This window comes from Cyprinodon variegatus, unplaced genomic scaffold (assembly GCF_000732505.1).
Source record: "Cyprinodon variegatus isolate N-32 unplaced genomic scaffold, C_variegatus-1.0 Scaffold473, whole genome shotgun sequence".
Classification (NCBI taxonomy): Eukaryota; Metazoa; Chordata; class Actinopteri; order Cyprinodontiformes; family Cyprinodontidae; genus Cyprinodon; species Cyprinodon variegatus.
Genome location: NW_015150926.1, coordinates 200,951 through 219,019, shown reverse-complemented (window position 1 = coordinate 219,019; position 18,069 = coordinate 200,951). Strand labels below are relative to the sequence as shown.

The 18,069-nt window shown below is 42.3% G+C and overlaps 1 protein-coding gene across 1 annotated transcript in view; it reads right to left on the bottom strand.

The window, feature by feature from the left end:
• The window catches only part of LOC107094273 (plasma membrane calcium-transporting ATPase 1-like), a 102,622-nt gene that overhangs the window by 27,851 nt on the left and 56,702 nt on the right, over window positions 1-18,069 (bottom strand). Inside the window, exons 4-9 of the mRNA XM_015389801.1 lie at window positions 18,059-18,065; window positions 16,161-16,418; window positions 15,269-15,394; window positions 15,040-15,165; window positions 11,484-11,519; window positions 1,656-1,829 (exon numbers count right to left, since the gene is read on the bottom strand). Of these exons, the coding sequence (XP_015245287.1) occupies window positions 1,656-1,829; window positions 11,484-11,519; window positions 15,040-15,165; window positions 15,269-15,394; window positions 16,161-16,418; window positions 18,059-18,065 (727 nt within the window). The remainder of the gene's footprint in view (window positions 1-1,655; window positions 1,830-11,483; window positions 11,520-15,039; window positions 15,166-15,268; window positions 15,395-16,160; window positions 16,419-18,058; window positions 18,066-18,069) is intronic.

The window sequence follows — 18,069 nt, the reverse complement described above, 5'->3', positions numbered from 1 at the left end:
ACACATAACTGAGACTGCGCCTTTTAGTACGGTGCGCCTTATGGTCGTGAAAATACGGTACTTTGGATTTGGAGCCTGAAGCCGATGCTCCTAACTAAAGTAAGACAGCTTCAGACATCTAACAGCAGTACCAGGTGATACCGGTTCCGCCTTCTGTTGGGAATGTCAGCTGAACGGACAGAGCCACTGCAGCCGGGTCATCCCGGCAGCTGAGACAGATGTGATGGAGCAGAAAGGTCATTTGACAAGAACCCACGGGAACTCTGTTACAGATTGACCAGTCTGAACCAGCGCCATCTCTTGGTGCAGATTCCAACATGTGGTTTTTAGACGTACAGTGTGAGCAAGTTAATTGCATCAGAGCGTCGGGTCGCACAGTGTGAGAACATCCATCGTGAGCTGGGAACTTTTAAACCCTGCAGTTTCGTCGTACAGTGTGTAGCTGCAACGATTGAAAATATTGCACAGTGTCATTAAACCTGCTTCCTGAAACCGGCGTCAGGGGTAAGGAGGTCGGTGGATCGAAGAACCCAATATATGAAAGTCAAAATAGTTACTTTTGTTGTGTTTGGGTCAGTTTTGACCTCTTACCGGTAACTCTTACCTCCATAAACCAATAAAAAAAACAGAATAAGAACGATTGACTAAATTAGATTTGATCTTTAGCCCCTTCCTCTGAACCTCCTGGGAAAAACAGAAAACTTTGGACAATCTTTTTAAACTTTAAAGAAAACATTATCAAAGTATCATTTCTGGTTCATAAACTTTCTCCCCAGCTGCAGTTTTTCAGAGTCGAATCTGTTTCCCCTCTGATTTCATTAAGTCATTAGTAAACAGACCTTGGTTTGATCATTATCTTGTATTTATTCAATCTTGATCCAGTTAGCTTCATATTGGGTCTTCCTATAACTCCTAATTTAATTTGTCTGGATGTTAAATAAAGCTAAATGATCCAAAAGCTATTTTCTTGTATAAAGCAGTGACACCTCAACCAGAAGGAAATGATTCATCTTTCCCTGATTTACTGCTAGTTTAGGTTTACTGCTCCTCATCAGAAAGCATTCTGCAGCAGACAGATGTTATTTAAAACCTTATCCTTCATCCTTTTTTGGTCAGTCAGGAGTGATGGAGAATCACAGAGCTAAACTATTTCAGTCTTTTACGTAAATGTGGAGAGAACTTAAAAGAAAAAAGGATTTTCAGCGTGTGCATTTGATCCTGAAAGGAACCGTAACGGGAAATACAATCAGCAGACCCTCGGCCTAATTGTTTCCGTCATGTAACGAGGAGCATTACATGACCCCCCCACCACCACAGTGACCTGGAAAGCCCACGGTGCATTAAGGTCAATTGAAATGAGACGGAAAACACCTTCAATTCCAGGATGAATCGCGTTCCCAATAATAAAATCCATCTAATAAAACTAAGTGCATTTTGGCCCCCAGGCTCTGCGTCCAATCAGCTGCTGCCGCTCGGCGTCCTTTTAAAGGCTCAGTCCCACATTTCTGGAAAAGCCCAACTTGTTTATTCAGCAGCTCCTTGTTCAGGTTTACTGTTAGCCAATCAGATTGATGCTTTCTTTGGTTTCTAGGAACCTCTGAGCGGCCCTACGATCTGCAGCCAAACGTGCGTTTGTGTAGGTGTGCGCTCCTCACCTGCCTTCCCGATCTGGACAGCCAGTCTGGTCAGTTTTCCTTGCAGCACGGACTTCTCCTTCTTGGTCACATTGACCTTCTTCACCTGTTTGACCTCCTCCTTCTCCTCCGACTCGGTGGCCTCCTCGCTCTTCAGCGGCTGGATCTCCAGCGCGATGCCGTCCTGAGTTTTGGCTGGTCGGGGGTGGAGGAAAGGGTTTGGGGGGGGGGAGAAATGGTGTTTGTGTTTGGGGGAGAGGGGGGGGTCAGAGGAAAATGATAAGAGGGAGGATGAAGAGAGGGTTTTGGATGAATGTGATGAAGATGGAAAACAACAAAAACAAAAGTTTAGTTTCATGGATGAAAACAGAAAATGCAGATGAAATAAATTGATGCGTATAAATAAATCAACCAAAGGAGGGGGGGAGGGGGGTTGAAGGAGTGGTTTGGGAAGAGAGGCAGAGAAAATATTACATTCAAAGCTTGGAAACACAGGTGGGAGTTTTCTGACTAATCGATACATTCTGACCACCGCTGGCCGGAGTGATGCAGCCGTTTAAAACCAGCCGCTTCCTTCAGCTGATGAAAACAAACCGCCAGACGCTTCGGCTCCTTGTTTTTCATAAACAAACGTGATATTTGCATGCTGCCTCGTCCGGCTGGGGAGCTGCCGTCTCCGTGGTGACGGAGCCAAACTCGCCCGTCTTTAGCGCTCAGTCTGACCTGCTCTGTGTCACGGTGGGTGAAGGTTTTCACCCCCCCGATCTCTGCTATAGAGCTCTGGGTTTATTCACACCCCAAACCATTTTACTTCGGGTTATTTTAATCAAAATATTACTGAGATTTTCTGCGCCAGAACGAAATAGAACATTTCAGAGAAGTGTGAGATGGATTCAATCCTTTTTATTCTGATCAGCCCAAATAAAATCACTTAATCAGGAAGTGCTGTCTAAATGTCTGCCACCTTTGCTGCTCTGGCTTTAGAGGCTCCTCAAAGAACACTGAAGAACAACTAGTTAGCGCTTTAAAGGTGGAGCTTCATTTCAGAGGCAGAAGTAACAGAATCCCTGAAAACGGTTTGGAACCATCTACAAATCTATGGAGGTGAAGAAAAATACATATTTTTTGTAATTCTGGACACAAAGGGCATCATTGAAGCATTGCTCTGCTGCAGTGATAATCTTTAGGTTAGAAGAGCTTGAATAAAGCCCATAGAAGGCCTGTTTGCTGGGTCCCTGCATGGATGCTGGCAAACTGCAAACATATAAAATAAGGAGTTTTGGTCAGAACTGATTCTATGTGCAGCAGCAACACCTGAAACCATGTTAAGCATGGAGGTGGCCGCATCATGCTGAGGTAATGCTTTTCTTCAGTGGGTCAGAGTCGCGTAAAGATAGAAGCCCCTAAACGTAGATGGAAGAATCATTTGATAACAGACCTTTAGGTGCCACTAGAGCTAAAGGATGTTCTGCAGAGGGCTGGCTCGGGGCCTTGATACAGATGCACACCGCACTTTTCAGATTTGTATGAATGGAAACCCTCTAAGAGATGTTGATCCCTCTCCTTTCCGTGCTGAACTACTTTGTTTCTGTCACAGAAAATCTCAATAAAAACATGAGTTTGGTTATAATGTGATAAATAGAGAGGAGTGAATACTTTAACATGGCTGCTGTGTTACACCGCAACGCTAAAAGATGCCAGTAGGGGGAGTGTTTGTTCATTAAACCTGCAGAGAGCTTAGAGATACTGCAGCTTCCTTTAGGTAGGAGAACCTGAAGTGAGACCAGGCTGAAGTGCAGCCCCATCAGACTCTGCTCCTCATACAGGCTACTGGACCCCAGGCTGAACAAACAGACCCGACTGTAGCCTGTAGAAAACACTGAATGACCTTCCCAAAAAACGTAACAATCCACCCTAGTTTTGTTTCCAAGTTTGAAGCGTTTCTCTTCCCATCCAGGAAGGTTTTTCCAATTCAAAAAGTCAGAAATAGCGTTGAGTTCCAGGTTTTATACAGTAAAGCTTTATTTTTGTTTAGAAAACAAGCAAATAGAACCAGACGAATGGGTCCGCACCTTTAGAATGGAGGTCGTTTGGTTCTTAGTTAGCATGCGATACCCCATACCTGTCTGTGTCTCTGAAAGGGGGATGTTAGGACCCCAGCCCCATGCGGGGGCACAACGCACCCCGCCTGTTTAGCCAGGTCAACCATTCCCTTTAACAACGGCCCTTTCAGAAACGCCCCTTTTCAAAGCAAAAACAAGGTGTGTTTTTTGGTCCATTCTATAAAACCTGGAACTCATCGCTGATTCTGACATTTTGAATTTGAATGGGAATGGGAAGCGAAACGCCTTCAAACTTTGAAACAAAGTTCAGTGGATTGTTTTTTGGAATGATTATGACCTGGATGACTGAGAATCTTCACCAGCAAACTGAGTGACCTTCATCCAGTATATCTGGGCAGGACTCCTCAGGTCTAAAGATGTTTCTTAGTTAAAGCAGCTTTTCGCTGCTGCTGGTGGTTCAATGAACTGCAAATGATCTGAAAGAGGCAGCTTCTCTCTTCTCCTAAACTTGGATCAATTTTAAATCCATTTTAATCAAACTGTGGAATAAATCTTAATGAGCTTAATGTTTTTGATGCTGTATTATAAAGCTGTGTGTGTTGGCATGTATTTTCCACTGTGTGTAAAATGGGACTTTTAGGTTTTTATTTTTCACTTTCAGCCCAGTGAAAATGTGTGTTTATTTGTATTCTGCGTTACTGTTACGTTTAAATCTAAAGTCGGTTTGCAGCTGATGTTGCCCCGCCTTGCTATGATTAGCTGATGGCAGCGCGGGGGGGAGGGGTCACGATTGGTTATCATCTCATCTGAAACTGGGTCGATTACATCAACAGATCCGTGAATACTGGACCCACTGCATCAGTGTTTTATTGATCACTGTGTTGCAAAAAAACAAGAGCTTTCCATTTTTAATATTTTTAAGCCAAACGGTTGCAGGACGTCTCTGAACAAACCTCTGATTCTCTGGTACCAACCTCCGTTTCAGGACTGATGCTGAATCTTCAGTGACGTTAAATCATTTGGAAAATAAAACTTGTGGTTACATTATTTCCTCCTGGGGTTAAAATCTGGATTTTTCCTGCTTCAGACACTTTATTCTAGACCTGATTTGATAGAGGCTCCATTTCTTATTAATTCTGCTTAATCTGATCTCCTGTTGATTTAACAGATTTCAGCAAACATCAAAACAAAACGCTGAAACTAACTTGAAGGAGATAAACGCTGATTTATTTCTGCTGAAAACCTTCAGCTGCTATGAAGGTGCTGATTTTTGGACAAATTAATGGAGAACCTTAACTGCAGCAAAACCTTCTGATGGACTGATAATTATCCCCCACACACAAAAGCATCATTTTACAACACAGGACATTCAACATTCCAGATGTGGGAATGAGTCGCAGGTCAAACCAGGAAGCTGTGGAGCTTTATGCACATGGTCCACTCTGACAACAAGCCACAACACGGAACTAACTGGCACAGCTTCACACGAACAGGACTGAGACCCACGGACCAACGACAGAACCAGAAACAGGCGCAGCACGGAACCATGGGAGAACGCACGGCGGCCAGAAGAGGAGGCGTGTCTGACAAAAGTAAAAGCAACTCCACAAACCAAAGATGAACTCAAAGGATCACCCCGAACAAAATGGAAGAACCACAGTGATGCAGAACAGAGACAGAGGAAGAGGAGGCTGCAGCAAGACAGGAGGAAGAGAGAAGAGTGAGGAAGACACGGCGACCCTGGAAGGGGCCGCAGGGGGGGAGGGGGTGAGAGCAGGAAACAGCTGGAAAACAAACAAACTGAAGGCACACAAACAGGACAGGTGCTACAGTGGTCCACCAACACTGGAAGGGTGCAACTCCCACACAGGCGGGTCCAGATCGGCCCCAGAACCCCAGCTAAATGTGACTGCTTTCTGTTTCACCCAGTGAAGGAGACGCCGTACTATCAGCGTGGTTCCTGGTTTTATTCCCCCCGCTGGCGGGACCGGCACTATTTAGAGTATAAATGAAGAAAAACAGGATTCTAAAGAGGGAAACCTGACAATGCTGTGAGTTCTATCACCAGACGGCTCAGAGCTGCGGATCTGTGAAAGCGTGATGATCCGTGAGTTCCTGGGACATGTCTGCAGCAGATGCTCTGACCGCAGGAGGCCGGGAGGAGGGCGGCTCCGGGTGCGTGCGTCACAGAGCGGGATCTCAGGCAGCTTGCAGAGGAAGCTGGACATGTGTTGGATCGCATGGAAAATGGAGGACAGTTGGCTCATTCTGGACGAGAACCCGATGACATCATTAAACCACCCGCCGTCGTCGATGGAAACAGGAATCTCATGGTTCAGTACTCGCTAGCCAAGCTGCTTCTGCAGGGTGCGTTTATCTGTTTAATCTATTATCAAACCGGGATCTGTTTGTTTCTTCGCTGATTCAAACTTCAACACTGTTCTGGTATCGGTTCAAAATCCATTTCTGGGTTACTGGTCCTGAATGAAGCATGTTGACCCATCAGCTGGTCAGACCGGCTTACTCTGTGATCCCAGGCAGCTTCTCACCTCTAGAACAAACTGTCTGAAACCCTGAGTTGTTCTGAATCTTTTGGTTCCTTTAAAGGAAAAGTCGCTCATATTCAGAATTATAAACTTCTAAAAATGCTTTAAATCTGAAATGAATACACACTTTCAAATAAATGATCAGTGTTTTTAATTCAGAGTAATTTTCATGTGAATGTGCTTTACTGGAGGCATCCATGTTTGTCAAAGAACACTACTGCCACCTACTGGTTTGTGACGTCACCGTGCGGTATCGGCTGTTGATCAAGTCCCAGTGCTGTATCTGGTGTTTGTCACAACGCGCCATTATCCAAGTCATCCTGGATGTGTTTGGACGTGTTTTTTTCTCTGGCCAGAAGTTCGATGGCAAATCCTCCCTCTTCAAGTTGGCGATCCAACGACCAACCCGTCCGTGGAGGATCAGGATTCAGAAAGGTGGAATAACTCTTTTTTTTTCACTTTTACCCGATGTATTCCAGCATCCAGCTGCCATGCACGTGGGCATTGTCAGTTTCACTATAGCTCTGGTGAATTTCAATGGTGAAGTCCTCTGGAAATCTTCAATAATTGTTGTTGATTTCAGATGTGTCTAGTAGTTCCCATTGATTTAGCTTGTAAAGCGGGGAGAATGGCGCTAGGCTTACCGCACCGTGACGTCACTGCTGGAAGATGGCAGGAGGGAGGGGCTACTATATTTGGGCAAAAATGGCCGCTCCCTGACTCAGTGATTGCAACGACAATTTTTATTTTTATACCCATTAACCCTAAATTCATGAATTCACCTCAAACATATCAGTTATATGATGGGACTTTTCCTTTAATATCGGGTTCAGATCCAAGAATCTGTCTCTTTAACTTTGTTGGATCACTTATGAAAAACTGTGACAAATAGATTAAAGATTTGAACACGCTTTTATGCAGTTGCTTCTTTTTTATATATTGAGTTCTCCTTTATAAAAAGCTAAAAGGTCTTCATTAGCTTAATTTCTTTCCTCTGGATCTCCTCCTGTATAAATGCTCTCCGTCTTTGGCTGCCTTCATTTAACTTAAACAGAACCACTGGCTGGTAGCTCAGAGTGAACCAACCAATGGCTTCTATTCTTTCCCATTTTAAACAGGAACCTTTGCGTTAAACCTGAAGGTTGTGATTCAAAGAACTTCATCTTTCAGACGGGATGAGGTAGAACCAGCTGCTTATGCAGCTATAATTCTCCATGTTTATATCCATTTTCATCTTCCACATTAAAGCAGTAAAAATGGAGATGAATGCATGATGAGTTCATCTTTGCCTGAAAATCCCTGCAGCAGCTGGAAAACCGTTTTCATCCAACCAAATGTTCGACTTTAAAAATTATTACACATGAGCACAGTGTGGTTGGAAAATTTCTCTTATTTCTTATAATAATTTATGCTATTTAATCACTGTTAAAGTTTTGTTGTGAGGGTGTTTTTTTAGACAAGACATACCTTTTTCCCATATCAAGCCAGATTCTTTCTCAAGGTTCATAACATAGCATGTTTAACCAAAGTGTCTAATTTGTTTTGACTCTGAAAACTTTCCATTATTGTAACTAAGGGGGATGGAACGCTGCCCAGGCAGAACAGGGTTGATTACTGTGCAATAAGAGCTGTATGATGAACTTTTCTCTCTTTGCAAAAATGATTAATAAAGTGTCGACTGAGTAAAACCCATTGATCATTTATTTAACTGGAGTAAATAGCTGAATACTTGTTTCCCAATACACCAGGTTGGGCTAAAAGCACTCATAATTATGAGCTGAACAGATTAGAAAATAGTTTTGGCTGCTCTGCTGTTGGAGCTGCTTTCAGCATGCTGAGGTGAGTGCAGGCAGAGCATCAGCATATAGCAGCAGAGGAGCGTATGTCCATCTTAGCTATGAAGCTCGTACCACAGACCATTTCCAAAATGTCTGCTAGGCTGTCTTTGCCGCAGACCACATGATGCATCCAGTAGAATCAGAACCACATCATAGAGATGCTGCATTACTTGCAGTAACTTGAGTTTCTTTGACACAGAAACAGACAGAAGATTCACGTTATGCATTACAAGCTAAATAAAAATCTGCTAGAGCAGAAATTAAATGTCAGTTTCGTTTTCTCCACCTCACGTATCCCTGCAGATCGTTTCAGGTTATCTGAGGTGCAGTTAGAAACGCGAAAAGACCTCCAAAAGTGACAGTTTTCCTTTTCGGAATTGCTCTATCAGTAGACAGGAGCTCTGGTTTGAGGTGATGTGGATGAGAGGTTAAAACTTTTACAACATTTAAACATTTTAGCATTTAGTCAGCCTAAATGAGATACTTCGGCTCTGGATATTAAAACTTCTCTAATATGACAGATGCTGTGGTTTGGTTGACAAACTTTCATCCTCTTCCTCAGTTTAGTTATAAATTTTTTCTGCGAGTCGCTCAGCTGAGAAAGTTTACTTCTGATCTCTTTTCTGATCATCCAAAACTTAAATACTGATTTTATCAAAGTTCTGTTTCATATTACAAAAGGTTTATAAGGTTAATTATACTATTTACCTTAAAAATATGAAATGCAGCTTTCATTTAAAAAACAAAAACAAACATTGACAGGCTGCTGGTGTAATCAATCGTAAACTTCTACCTGTTCTACATCGCTGTCAGCTGTTCCAACTCAGTGCTTTGTGTTTGGCAGGTTATTTATGATTTTACAGCCTCTAAACTCCTCTCTGCGCTGCCATTTTGCAAGGTTTCTTTCAAAACTGTCATTATATGACACAGTATACTTTAAATATGGATCATTTAACAAAGTTGCACGTTAGATTAAACTGTATTTATCATAAAGCTACAGCTGCAGCCTGCAATGAGTGTTTTCCCTAATGAAACGCCTCGCTCTCTCAGTCACTAAATTGGGGGTCTAGTCTGGTACGTCAAAGTGATTTATCTATTTGCCTTGTTTTTACAGATTTATCCGTCACTCTCGTATACAAACTCAGCAGCCAGACAGCTGAGGAACTTGTAGATCATGTCTACCGCTGGATTATGACATAAACAGCTGCAAAGTGTTGCTTTTGAGCTGCTGCTTAGGTGAGGTTTAGTGTTTCTAACTACATCAGATAATTTAACTTTATTATAGTTATGAGCAGATTACAGACGTGGTGATATCTTTCATTCCGCCAAATAAATCCAGATGATACCAAGATATTAACTTTAAAGGTCAGAGCCACACCTTTTCTATCAAAACGGTTAATTTGTCAATTATTCACGAAGACTTTAGTGTTGCAGAATAACAGTTTTAGTTTATCTGAGAAAAAGTATTGTAATAATTGTTTTAAAATTTTTAAAAGGTTCAAAATACATTCAATATTTCCTTCCGGCTAGCATGCATTAGGATCCGGTGATAGGTTAACGTAAGGATTTCTGCGCGTGCCGTTAGCCATCTTTTTCTGTGCATGCACACTTTCAGGCATACACACTCCAAAAATTATCTAGAAATAAGTAAAAATGTCTTAAATTAAGTGTGTTTACCATTGATTTAAATAGGTGAATTTGATCATTTGTCAATGGGATGAGTATTTTTACCCTTAATATAAGATAATTAGACAATATGCACTTAAAATAAGACTATGCAGTTGTGTTTTCTTATTTTAAATCTAAATTTTCTTGTTCTGTTGGCAAAATGTCTCTTTAATCTCCTCAATTTAAGAACAAATGCACTTATTCTAAGAAAAAAATGAGTTATCTAGATTTTAATTAGAGAGCGACTGTTTCAGTCATTGAAGCTCACCTTTCTCACCAAGGTTCTTTGCAAAGGGTCGAGGTGCCTACGAAGTGTATGAGAAAAAAAGGTAGCTATATCCCAGAATGCTTTGCACAGACAGCTCTCCTCACAAAGCATTATGGGATTTGCTGTCACATTGGAAAAAATCTAAATCTGTATAAGTTTTTTTTCTCAAAATAAGTGCATATTTTTTAAGAGTAAAAATACTCATTCCATTGGCAAACTGTCTCATTTACCTACTCATATTAAGGGTAAATACACTTAATTTAAGAAAATTTTACTTATTTCTAGGTCGTTTTTCCAGTGCACAGCGGCCGGCTGTCGCCATAGGCTGTTGCTACCTGACAGTGGCGACTAATAACAAAGATGGCGCAGGCACCGCTCGGTGGAAGAGGAGTTAGGTGACAAACAGGAAGCAAAAAGTAGTAATCTGTCCAAATAGTCAGTTAACTGAGTTTGCTATAAAGTCCACTATATAGTCCCCGCTCTATATAGTGATTGAGGGACGTTCGGACACAGTAGGCCTGTATGAGCTATGAGAACAGCAACTTTTAAACAGAGCGTGCACGAGAAGAAATGGGCTGCTGCACGCTCTCACACGCGTTTAATAGGCGTTCCCTCTAGGGAGCGGGTATAGGACTGCGCATGTTCATTTTTATTTTTATTTTTTTTTAAAGTGGAGGGGGCGGGGCTTTTCAAAAATTGGCAAAAATCCTCCACAATACCTTTAAGGTTGGAATGAAATGAGTGAGAACATGATTGTGCCACCTACTGGCTGGGAGGAGTTAAACTGGCAGTCATGTCCTTTAAGCAGAGCTGCACACATCCCAGCAGGAAGTCAAGTTTATAACAGCGACATGATGAGAATTTTCTGAAGTGTAAGCAGGAAGCAAAGGGGTGAAGGTGTGAGGTGTAAGTGAAGGAGGTATTTTTGTATTTTTTTGTGCCGATAAGATGTTTCCGCTCCAGGTTTTATGTGTAGCTGATGACGGTTACTGGTGGCTGATGGAGCAACATTGACCTCCTTTGTTTTTGATTTAAAATGCATTGATCCAAACACCAACATTGGTGGTTTTCATCGACTAAACCAAAGAAGAAGAACAGCTTCCAGCGTAGGTTCCCTTCACTGGCTGCGCAGGGTGAGCTGTCAGGAGATTCACATTAGCTGCACTGAATTTGGTACCGGATTAAAGTGAGTTTTCACTCATAATTTATCATCTGAGGTAATCACTCTGTAGTGGTTACCATGGGAACAGTGGTGGATGACCGGCTGTCAAAGACCTGGAAGTTGAGAGTTGCACCCTTGGTCAGGTAAAGCCAAGCGAGAGAACGCCCCCCTTGAGACAGCAGCGAGAGAGACAGAGATAGATGGTCAGGAGACGCCCCTCCTGCTGCTGGGCGGGAGGAAGGGGGGGTGGGGGTGGGAGGGTTGATGGGACAGGGAGAGACAGATGGATGAATGGAGGGGTTACCTTTGTTGCGATTTTCGGGGGGTCCTTGTTTTTTACCTGTTCGGACAGAGAGAGAGGGCGGAATGCTGATAAGATGGCTCAAAGGAAAAGATCCAAACAAACTGAGGGAGAACACAAAATTCAAACTGATCAAACCCACAGGTGTGTGTGTGTCGTGTGTGTGTGCTGTGGGCGGGAATGGACGGGTCGGAGGAGAGAGCCCCCCCAGGTTCCCCGCTGCTGAGAACCGGCTGCACTTAGTTCATGTTTTCCAGCATGGCGACCTTCCTGCTGATGGATTGCAGATCTAGGATCCAGTTTCTGGGTCACAGTTTAACAACAGAACCATTCAGAAGGACTGGGAAATAAAAGGGTCTTTGATCAGAATCTCTAACTGCTGTGAAAACCAGAAAATGGGTCAGATGTGGGTCAGGAAGGGTTCTGTGGACCGTCTACATGTGGATCACATGAGGGGGCTAAAGTGAACCCACCCCGGTTATCAAGCTCCAGTTTACATCTTCTCCTTAACCAAATTAGAATATTCACACATATATACTAATCTCTAAACCTTAAAATGGATAAATATACTTTCAGTCTACTTGTAATATATTCATCAGTGAAGTACTAAGTATATATACTTAACTAAGTATTTATACCACATATTTATGAGTATAGTTACCAAAACTAGGTTTATTTTAAGTTCCTATTTTAAATTATACTAAAGTTTGGTCAATATATATCCCAGCATATAGCCCAAGTTTACCAAGTTGATTGATGGAAGTTACCTTAAAATAATTCATAGATAAAATGCAACATTCAGCTTAAAAGGACCTGAATCCAGCTTAAGAAGTTGGTCTAAATTTTCCTATTAACCCTAAAATTTGGTTTAATTTGGTATAATTACTTCAAACTTGTATTTTCTGTAGTATATCTTTCAGCTTTTGAGGTTGCATTGCATTCTGGGTTGATAAAGCAGAAGCTACAGAGTAAACACAGGAAGGCTAACGTTAGCTAAGTTGTTCGTGTCGCCTGGTGTAAATTTAGACCATGCCACATAGCTGCTGACACACTTTCGTGAGCAGTTATTCATCAGATATCTGTTTAAATAAACAAATGTGATTGATTTGTGATCTACTGTTTCATATTCCAAAAAAGTTAAAAAACAAAGTTTGAAGGCGTTTCACTTCCCATCCAGGAAGCTTTTTCAATTTAAAATGTCAGAAACAGCGTTGAGTTCGAGGTTTTATAGATTGGACCAAAAACAAAGCCTTGTTTTGGCTTAAAAAACATGCTAAATGAACCGGATGAAAGGGTCCAGCCCTTAGGAATGGGCAATTGTTGGGTTCTTTGTTAGCTGGCAATACCCCATACCTGTCTGTCTCTGAAAGGGGCGTTGCTAGAGGGAATTGTTGACCTGGCTGAACAGGCGAGGTGCTCTGTGCCCCGGCATGGGGTTGGGGTCCTTCTAACATCCCCCTTTCAGAGACACAGACCGGTATCGGGTATCGCATGCTAACTAAGAAACAAACGACCCCCGTTCTAAAGGTGCGGACCCATTCGTCTGTTTTAATTTGCATGTTTTCTGAACAAAAACAAGGATTTGTTGGGCTACTGTATAAATCTTTGAACTCAACTCTATTTCTGACATTTTGAATTGAAAAACCTTCCTGGATGTGAAGAAAAACATCTTCAAAATTCCAGTGGATTGCTTTTTAAAATTTTTTGGACTGACTGTGACATATTTTTTAAATAAGACCCCCCCCCCGATAAAGAATCCCACTGTTCTTCGGGTATCAGAGTTGTCAAAATGGAAACATTTTATACACAATAGAACATAAATTTAATATTTACAGCTGCGCTATTCAGTAAACCTAAAGGTTATTTTCAGTAAACTTTTATAAATGAAAGGTAGTGTTTGATGTTAATATACCTGGAGGACTACTTTAAGTATTCTTCAAAGTAAACTTATATTGGACCAATTCAGTCCCATAAGGTACATTTGTTAGTATAATTTCATTAAACTTGGGATATGTATTTATGTATACCTGCAAATTTGAACTGTAAGTGTATGTAGTTTAGGTAAGGGCTGTTAAAAAAAGTTCTCCAGGAGGATTTACCTGATGGTGTGAAGCTGTATGTTTGTGGAGGAATGAGGAGCTTAGAAAGCAGTTTGGGGTTTTTTACAATAATAGTGTTGAACTACCACACAATGGGTGTGTGTGGTGTTTCTAAGAAAATGCGTGGATGTGACCCAACATGAATCAACCTGTGTGTTCACTGACTGCTGCAGCCTTTAGTCTGGTTTGTGTCTGCCGTCATCAGCATTATGAGCAGCAGAAGGCGGCGGTGCAGCCATGTTTGTTTAACCAGAGAGATCTCCTCAGACTGAGGGTCTGAGTTCATTTTTGTCTAAAATCTGACATTTTTGCACTGGTTCTCCCCAGCAGGATCCTGTTTAGGTTTGTTGGATTTTCCCCCCAATTTCCCCCCGAAAACATGTTAATCTGAGTTGACAGATAAACCGGGGGCTTTCTCTCTCCGCTGAGCTCGTACATTCAGCCGGTTCACAATGAATGCCTGACAAACTCAAACTTTAACCAGTAAAACAAATGATCAGACGAAAACAAACTCAGAAAACGGGAGTCAGCATGATCACGAGCAGATCAGAGCGAGGCCGACTGGAGGGGCTGGCAGGATGGAAATCAATCGGATCGCTGGGTCTCTTCAGAACCGACTGTGAGCGTTAAAATGGCTCTGCGTCTAGAATCTACACCAGAGAAGAAGCTCAGTTCTGTCTCCATTAATCACCACAAATAAATGAAACCAGGATGTTGAAAAGTCCTGCTCAGCTCTCATCCATCTGTTAAAGGATGAATAGCAGGTTCTTGTGGGACATTAATCTAATAATGATGAAATACCTGACTTTTCTATTGTTTTTGAAAGCAGAGACATGATTTTAACATGATCTTAACTTAAATTACTGTCCTTCTGTGTTAAGCAGGTAAACAGGAAGCCAGTCTGCTCTATGCGAGACCTCCTTACAAAGATCTTCTATGCAGGAACTCTGGATGAGCTTCCAGGAAGGGAGCTGAAGCAGGGAGATCTCTGGGGCTATAAACGCTCATTTTTAGCAAGAAACAACCCGACTGTAAGGGAAACAGGACGGTTCATGAGCCTGCTGGGCAGGGGGCTCAACAGCCAGACCACTGAGGCGACTAACAGAGCTGCATCTGACCTGAAACGGCATCAGCTCTGCTCTCAGCTGACAGGAACACCTCCTGGAACCAAACTTTGAGGTTCTGCTCAATCTTAAAGTTGCGTAGGTTTTAACAGAACCGAGCTGTAAAAGTTCTGTTTCCCAGAATTCACAGGTTTCATTTATTGGCTGATGATGGGAGACCTGATTGTGACGCTTCGGTCGTCCCTCCCACCGACACAAGCTGATGAAGAAAACCTGATCCGTTCTCCCAGAGCTCAGTAGAACCACCCAGAACCGGACCAACAGCTCATTCGGGCCTCTCAGCTTCCCTACAAACTCCTACGTCTCATCTCATCTTTTGGTTTTTCCACATCTTACCTTTTTTGACTTTCTTTTCATCGTCGTGCTCGCTGGAGCCCAGCAGGCTGAAAATGATGCCAGTTTGGGAGTTGAGTCCGACGGCCGACACCACCATCCTACCAGAACCTTCCATCACATGAGTCCCTGAGGAGAGGTTCACAGAAACACCGTATTTTCAGCACTTTTGGGATGTTTGCAGAAGTAAAACCAAACGTTAGCTCTGAAGCTGTGTGACTGTTTCACTCACCTGACAGCAACATGGGGTCCTTGTTCAGAGATTTGCGGACCTGATCGGACTCTCCGGTCAGGGAGCTCTCATCCAGCTTCAGGTCGTTGCCTTGGATGAGGATGCCATCAGCTGGCAGCAGGTCTCCTGCAGGAGGGGGTCAGAGGTCAGGGCTGCTGCTGGCAGCAGAACTATTCTAGGATTTATGGAACCGAGACTTTAAACCCGGTTTAACTCAGATATGCAGGATTCTGATGGGATTTATGCATTCATTTAATTGATAATGAGAAAAACTTTCTGATTCTTAACTGATCATTTCTGGAAAAGCAGGATTTCCTTAACAATTCGTAGCAGAAACCCTGAAAGAAATGATGCTTTCCTTCTTTAACTTTGTGTCCAGACAGGCAGTAGAAGCTTTAATCTTAAACTGTGCTGCTGATTAACAGAACCCGTCCAGTCATAATCGGTCCATATCAGCTGGAGTCAGCCTGATTCTGGCCGCCCTGAACAGAGAAGTCTCCCTGCAAAGCTTTAAACATCACTGCAGACTGGTGAGCTGTGCTGGGTCAGAACCAGTCAGCAGAACCCGAACCTAAAGTCTGCTGATTTCAGTTATTTCCTTCATTTGTGAAGCTTTTCTTCAGTTTACCGTCAGTAAGATGGAACTGTCTTCACCAGAACTTTGTACTGGTTTGTGGTTTTATTTCAGGTCTAAAATATTCATGAATCAAATGTTTAGTATAACTGATCAAAGTCCTGCGGTTTGGTACCAGAAGGACTGGTTCTGATCTGCTGGCTGGTTGGCGAGCAGAAGTTCTGATGAAGCTGTAGGATTAGTCCTGGTTAACAGAACCTTGACTGTGAGTGGTTGAAGCAGGAAGAACCGATAGAAGGAGGCGCTTCTGTTCCTCACCGTATTTGATCTGAGCGATGTCTCCCACCACGATCTCGGCCACAGGGATCTGGATCACCTGACCTTTGCGGATGACCGTGAACTTCTGTTCTTGTTCGATGCGGCTCTGAAGCCCGCGGAACTGTTTTTCTTTGGACCAGTCGTTGAAAGCCGTCACCAGGACCACGATGACCACCGAGAACAAGATGGCGGCGCCTTCGATCCAGCCAGCCTGGGCTTCTCCCTCGTCCTCCACGCCGCCGGCCGCCTGGCCACATGCTGCCCAATCACAGTTCATCATCAGATCATTGCTCACATACAGAACCGTCTGAATCTGGAGAAAGCTACTGGGTCATTTAACCAAAGTTAACCTTTTATTAGGATGAGAGAAACTTTAATGTTTGCCTTTAAGGAGCAATAAGCAAAACTTGATCATTTTAGATAATAACATCTTTGTGAAGAACTAAAGGTATCTTTTCAGACGGACTTTGGTGAGACGTCACACACCATCTCTTTAGGTTGTTCTCCAGTCTTGTTTCCATAACAAGGCCTCTAGAACTGCAACTAACAATCATTTTCTAATCGATTAATCTGTCAACTTCCTAAAAGCAGATTTTTTCATAATTCTAACCAGTGAAAGTTAAACTTCCACTTGGAACAGGTCTGGATTATAGAGCATATTGATATAAAAAAACATTTTTCATTTAACTTAAATGCAAAATGTAATTCTTTATTTTGGTAGAATTTCTGCTCTAAGTGTTTCATTCTGTCAGCTTTAGTCTCTATGCTTCTATTAACGATTAATCGATTACCAAATTAGTAAACAATTACTTTAATAATGGATTAATCTGATTGAACCTAACCGAGCTAACACAGTTAGCATTGCTAAATGCAGCCTGGCAGTTGGTGAGCTGGCCACCATGATGCTCACCTACATTCAGAACGTTCTCTCTCAGAAAACTGGTGCTTAGATTTTCTGATTCTTTTATTCCAGTCTGTAGGGTGATCAGGTAGCCGCCTCTGCTTCATGTAATCAGTCAGAGGCTTTACACCAACCCATCTTTTTGTTTTCACATTTAAAATCAAAATGATGAAACAAGGCAAACAATTGAATAAAATGTAAATAAATATATTAATGCAATAAATGGAGTAGTAGATTATGTTACAGTCGACGTAATGTGTCTAAACTTCACAGGAGGAATTGATCAACTCATTATTATTATTTATTAGTAAAACAAAATAAACTGTTATTTTATTTAGCTGGAGAGAAAGTTTGATTAAAATGTGTTGTTTTGGTTTACAGACAGCGCTCAACAGCGCCCCTAGTGGTGCAATTTCAGTTATTGCTCCTTTTAATGCCAAAGCAATGTTTTCCATCTAGTTCAAATATACTTTTTAATCATTACGTTCTTAAAAAAAAAAAAGAAACTCATAAAAGCCATAAAAATTCATAGAGTTAACAGCATATATTCAACCATATTAATGGAAGGTCGGGTGAAAGGAAAAAGTGTGTTAAATAACAGCTGGGAAAGGTCAGGCTGAGCCCATTGGAGGGTTTAGAGCAGATTCATGAGGAGGCAGATCCAGAACATGGACTACAGCTGCCATGTTCCAGGTGTTAATCTGTTCCTCAACCAGAGCAGGAACTTTGCTCAGTGGTTCAAAGTTTTCATGTGGAAATCAAGGTTCCAGAGTCTGGAGGAAGAGCGGCGAGACTCAGGTTCCACATCGCTTTGACTCCAGACCGATGCTCCCTCAGTGAAGTCCCATCATCTGCTGGTTCTGGTCCGCTAGGATTTCTGAACACAACCATCCACTAGAATGTTCTGGAGCATTTAAAAGCTCCCTTCTTCTGATAAGGAGACTGATTTCTTTTCCTAGTAACTTTTATAAGTCAGCCTCAGCAGATGGCCGCTCACACTGAGCCTGG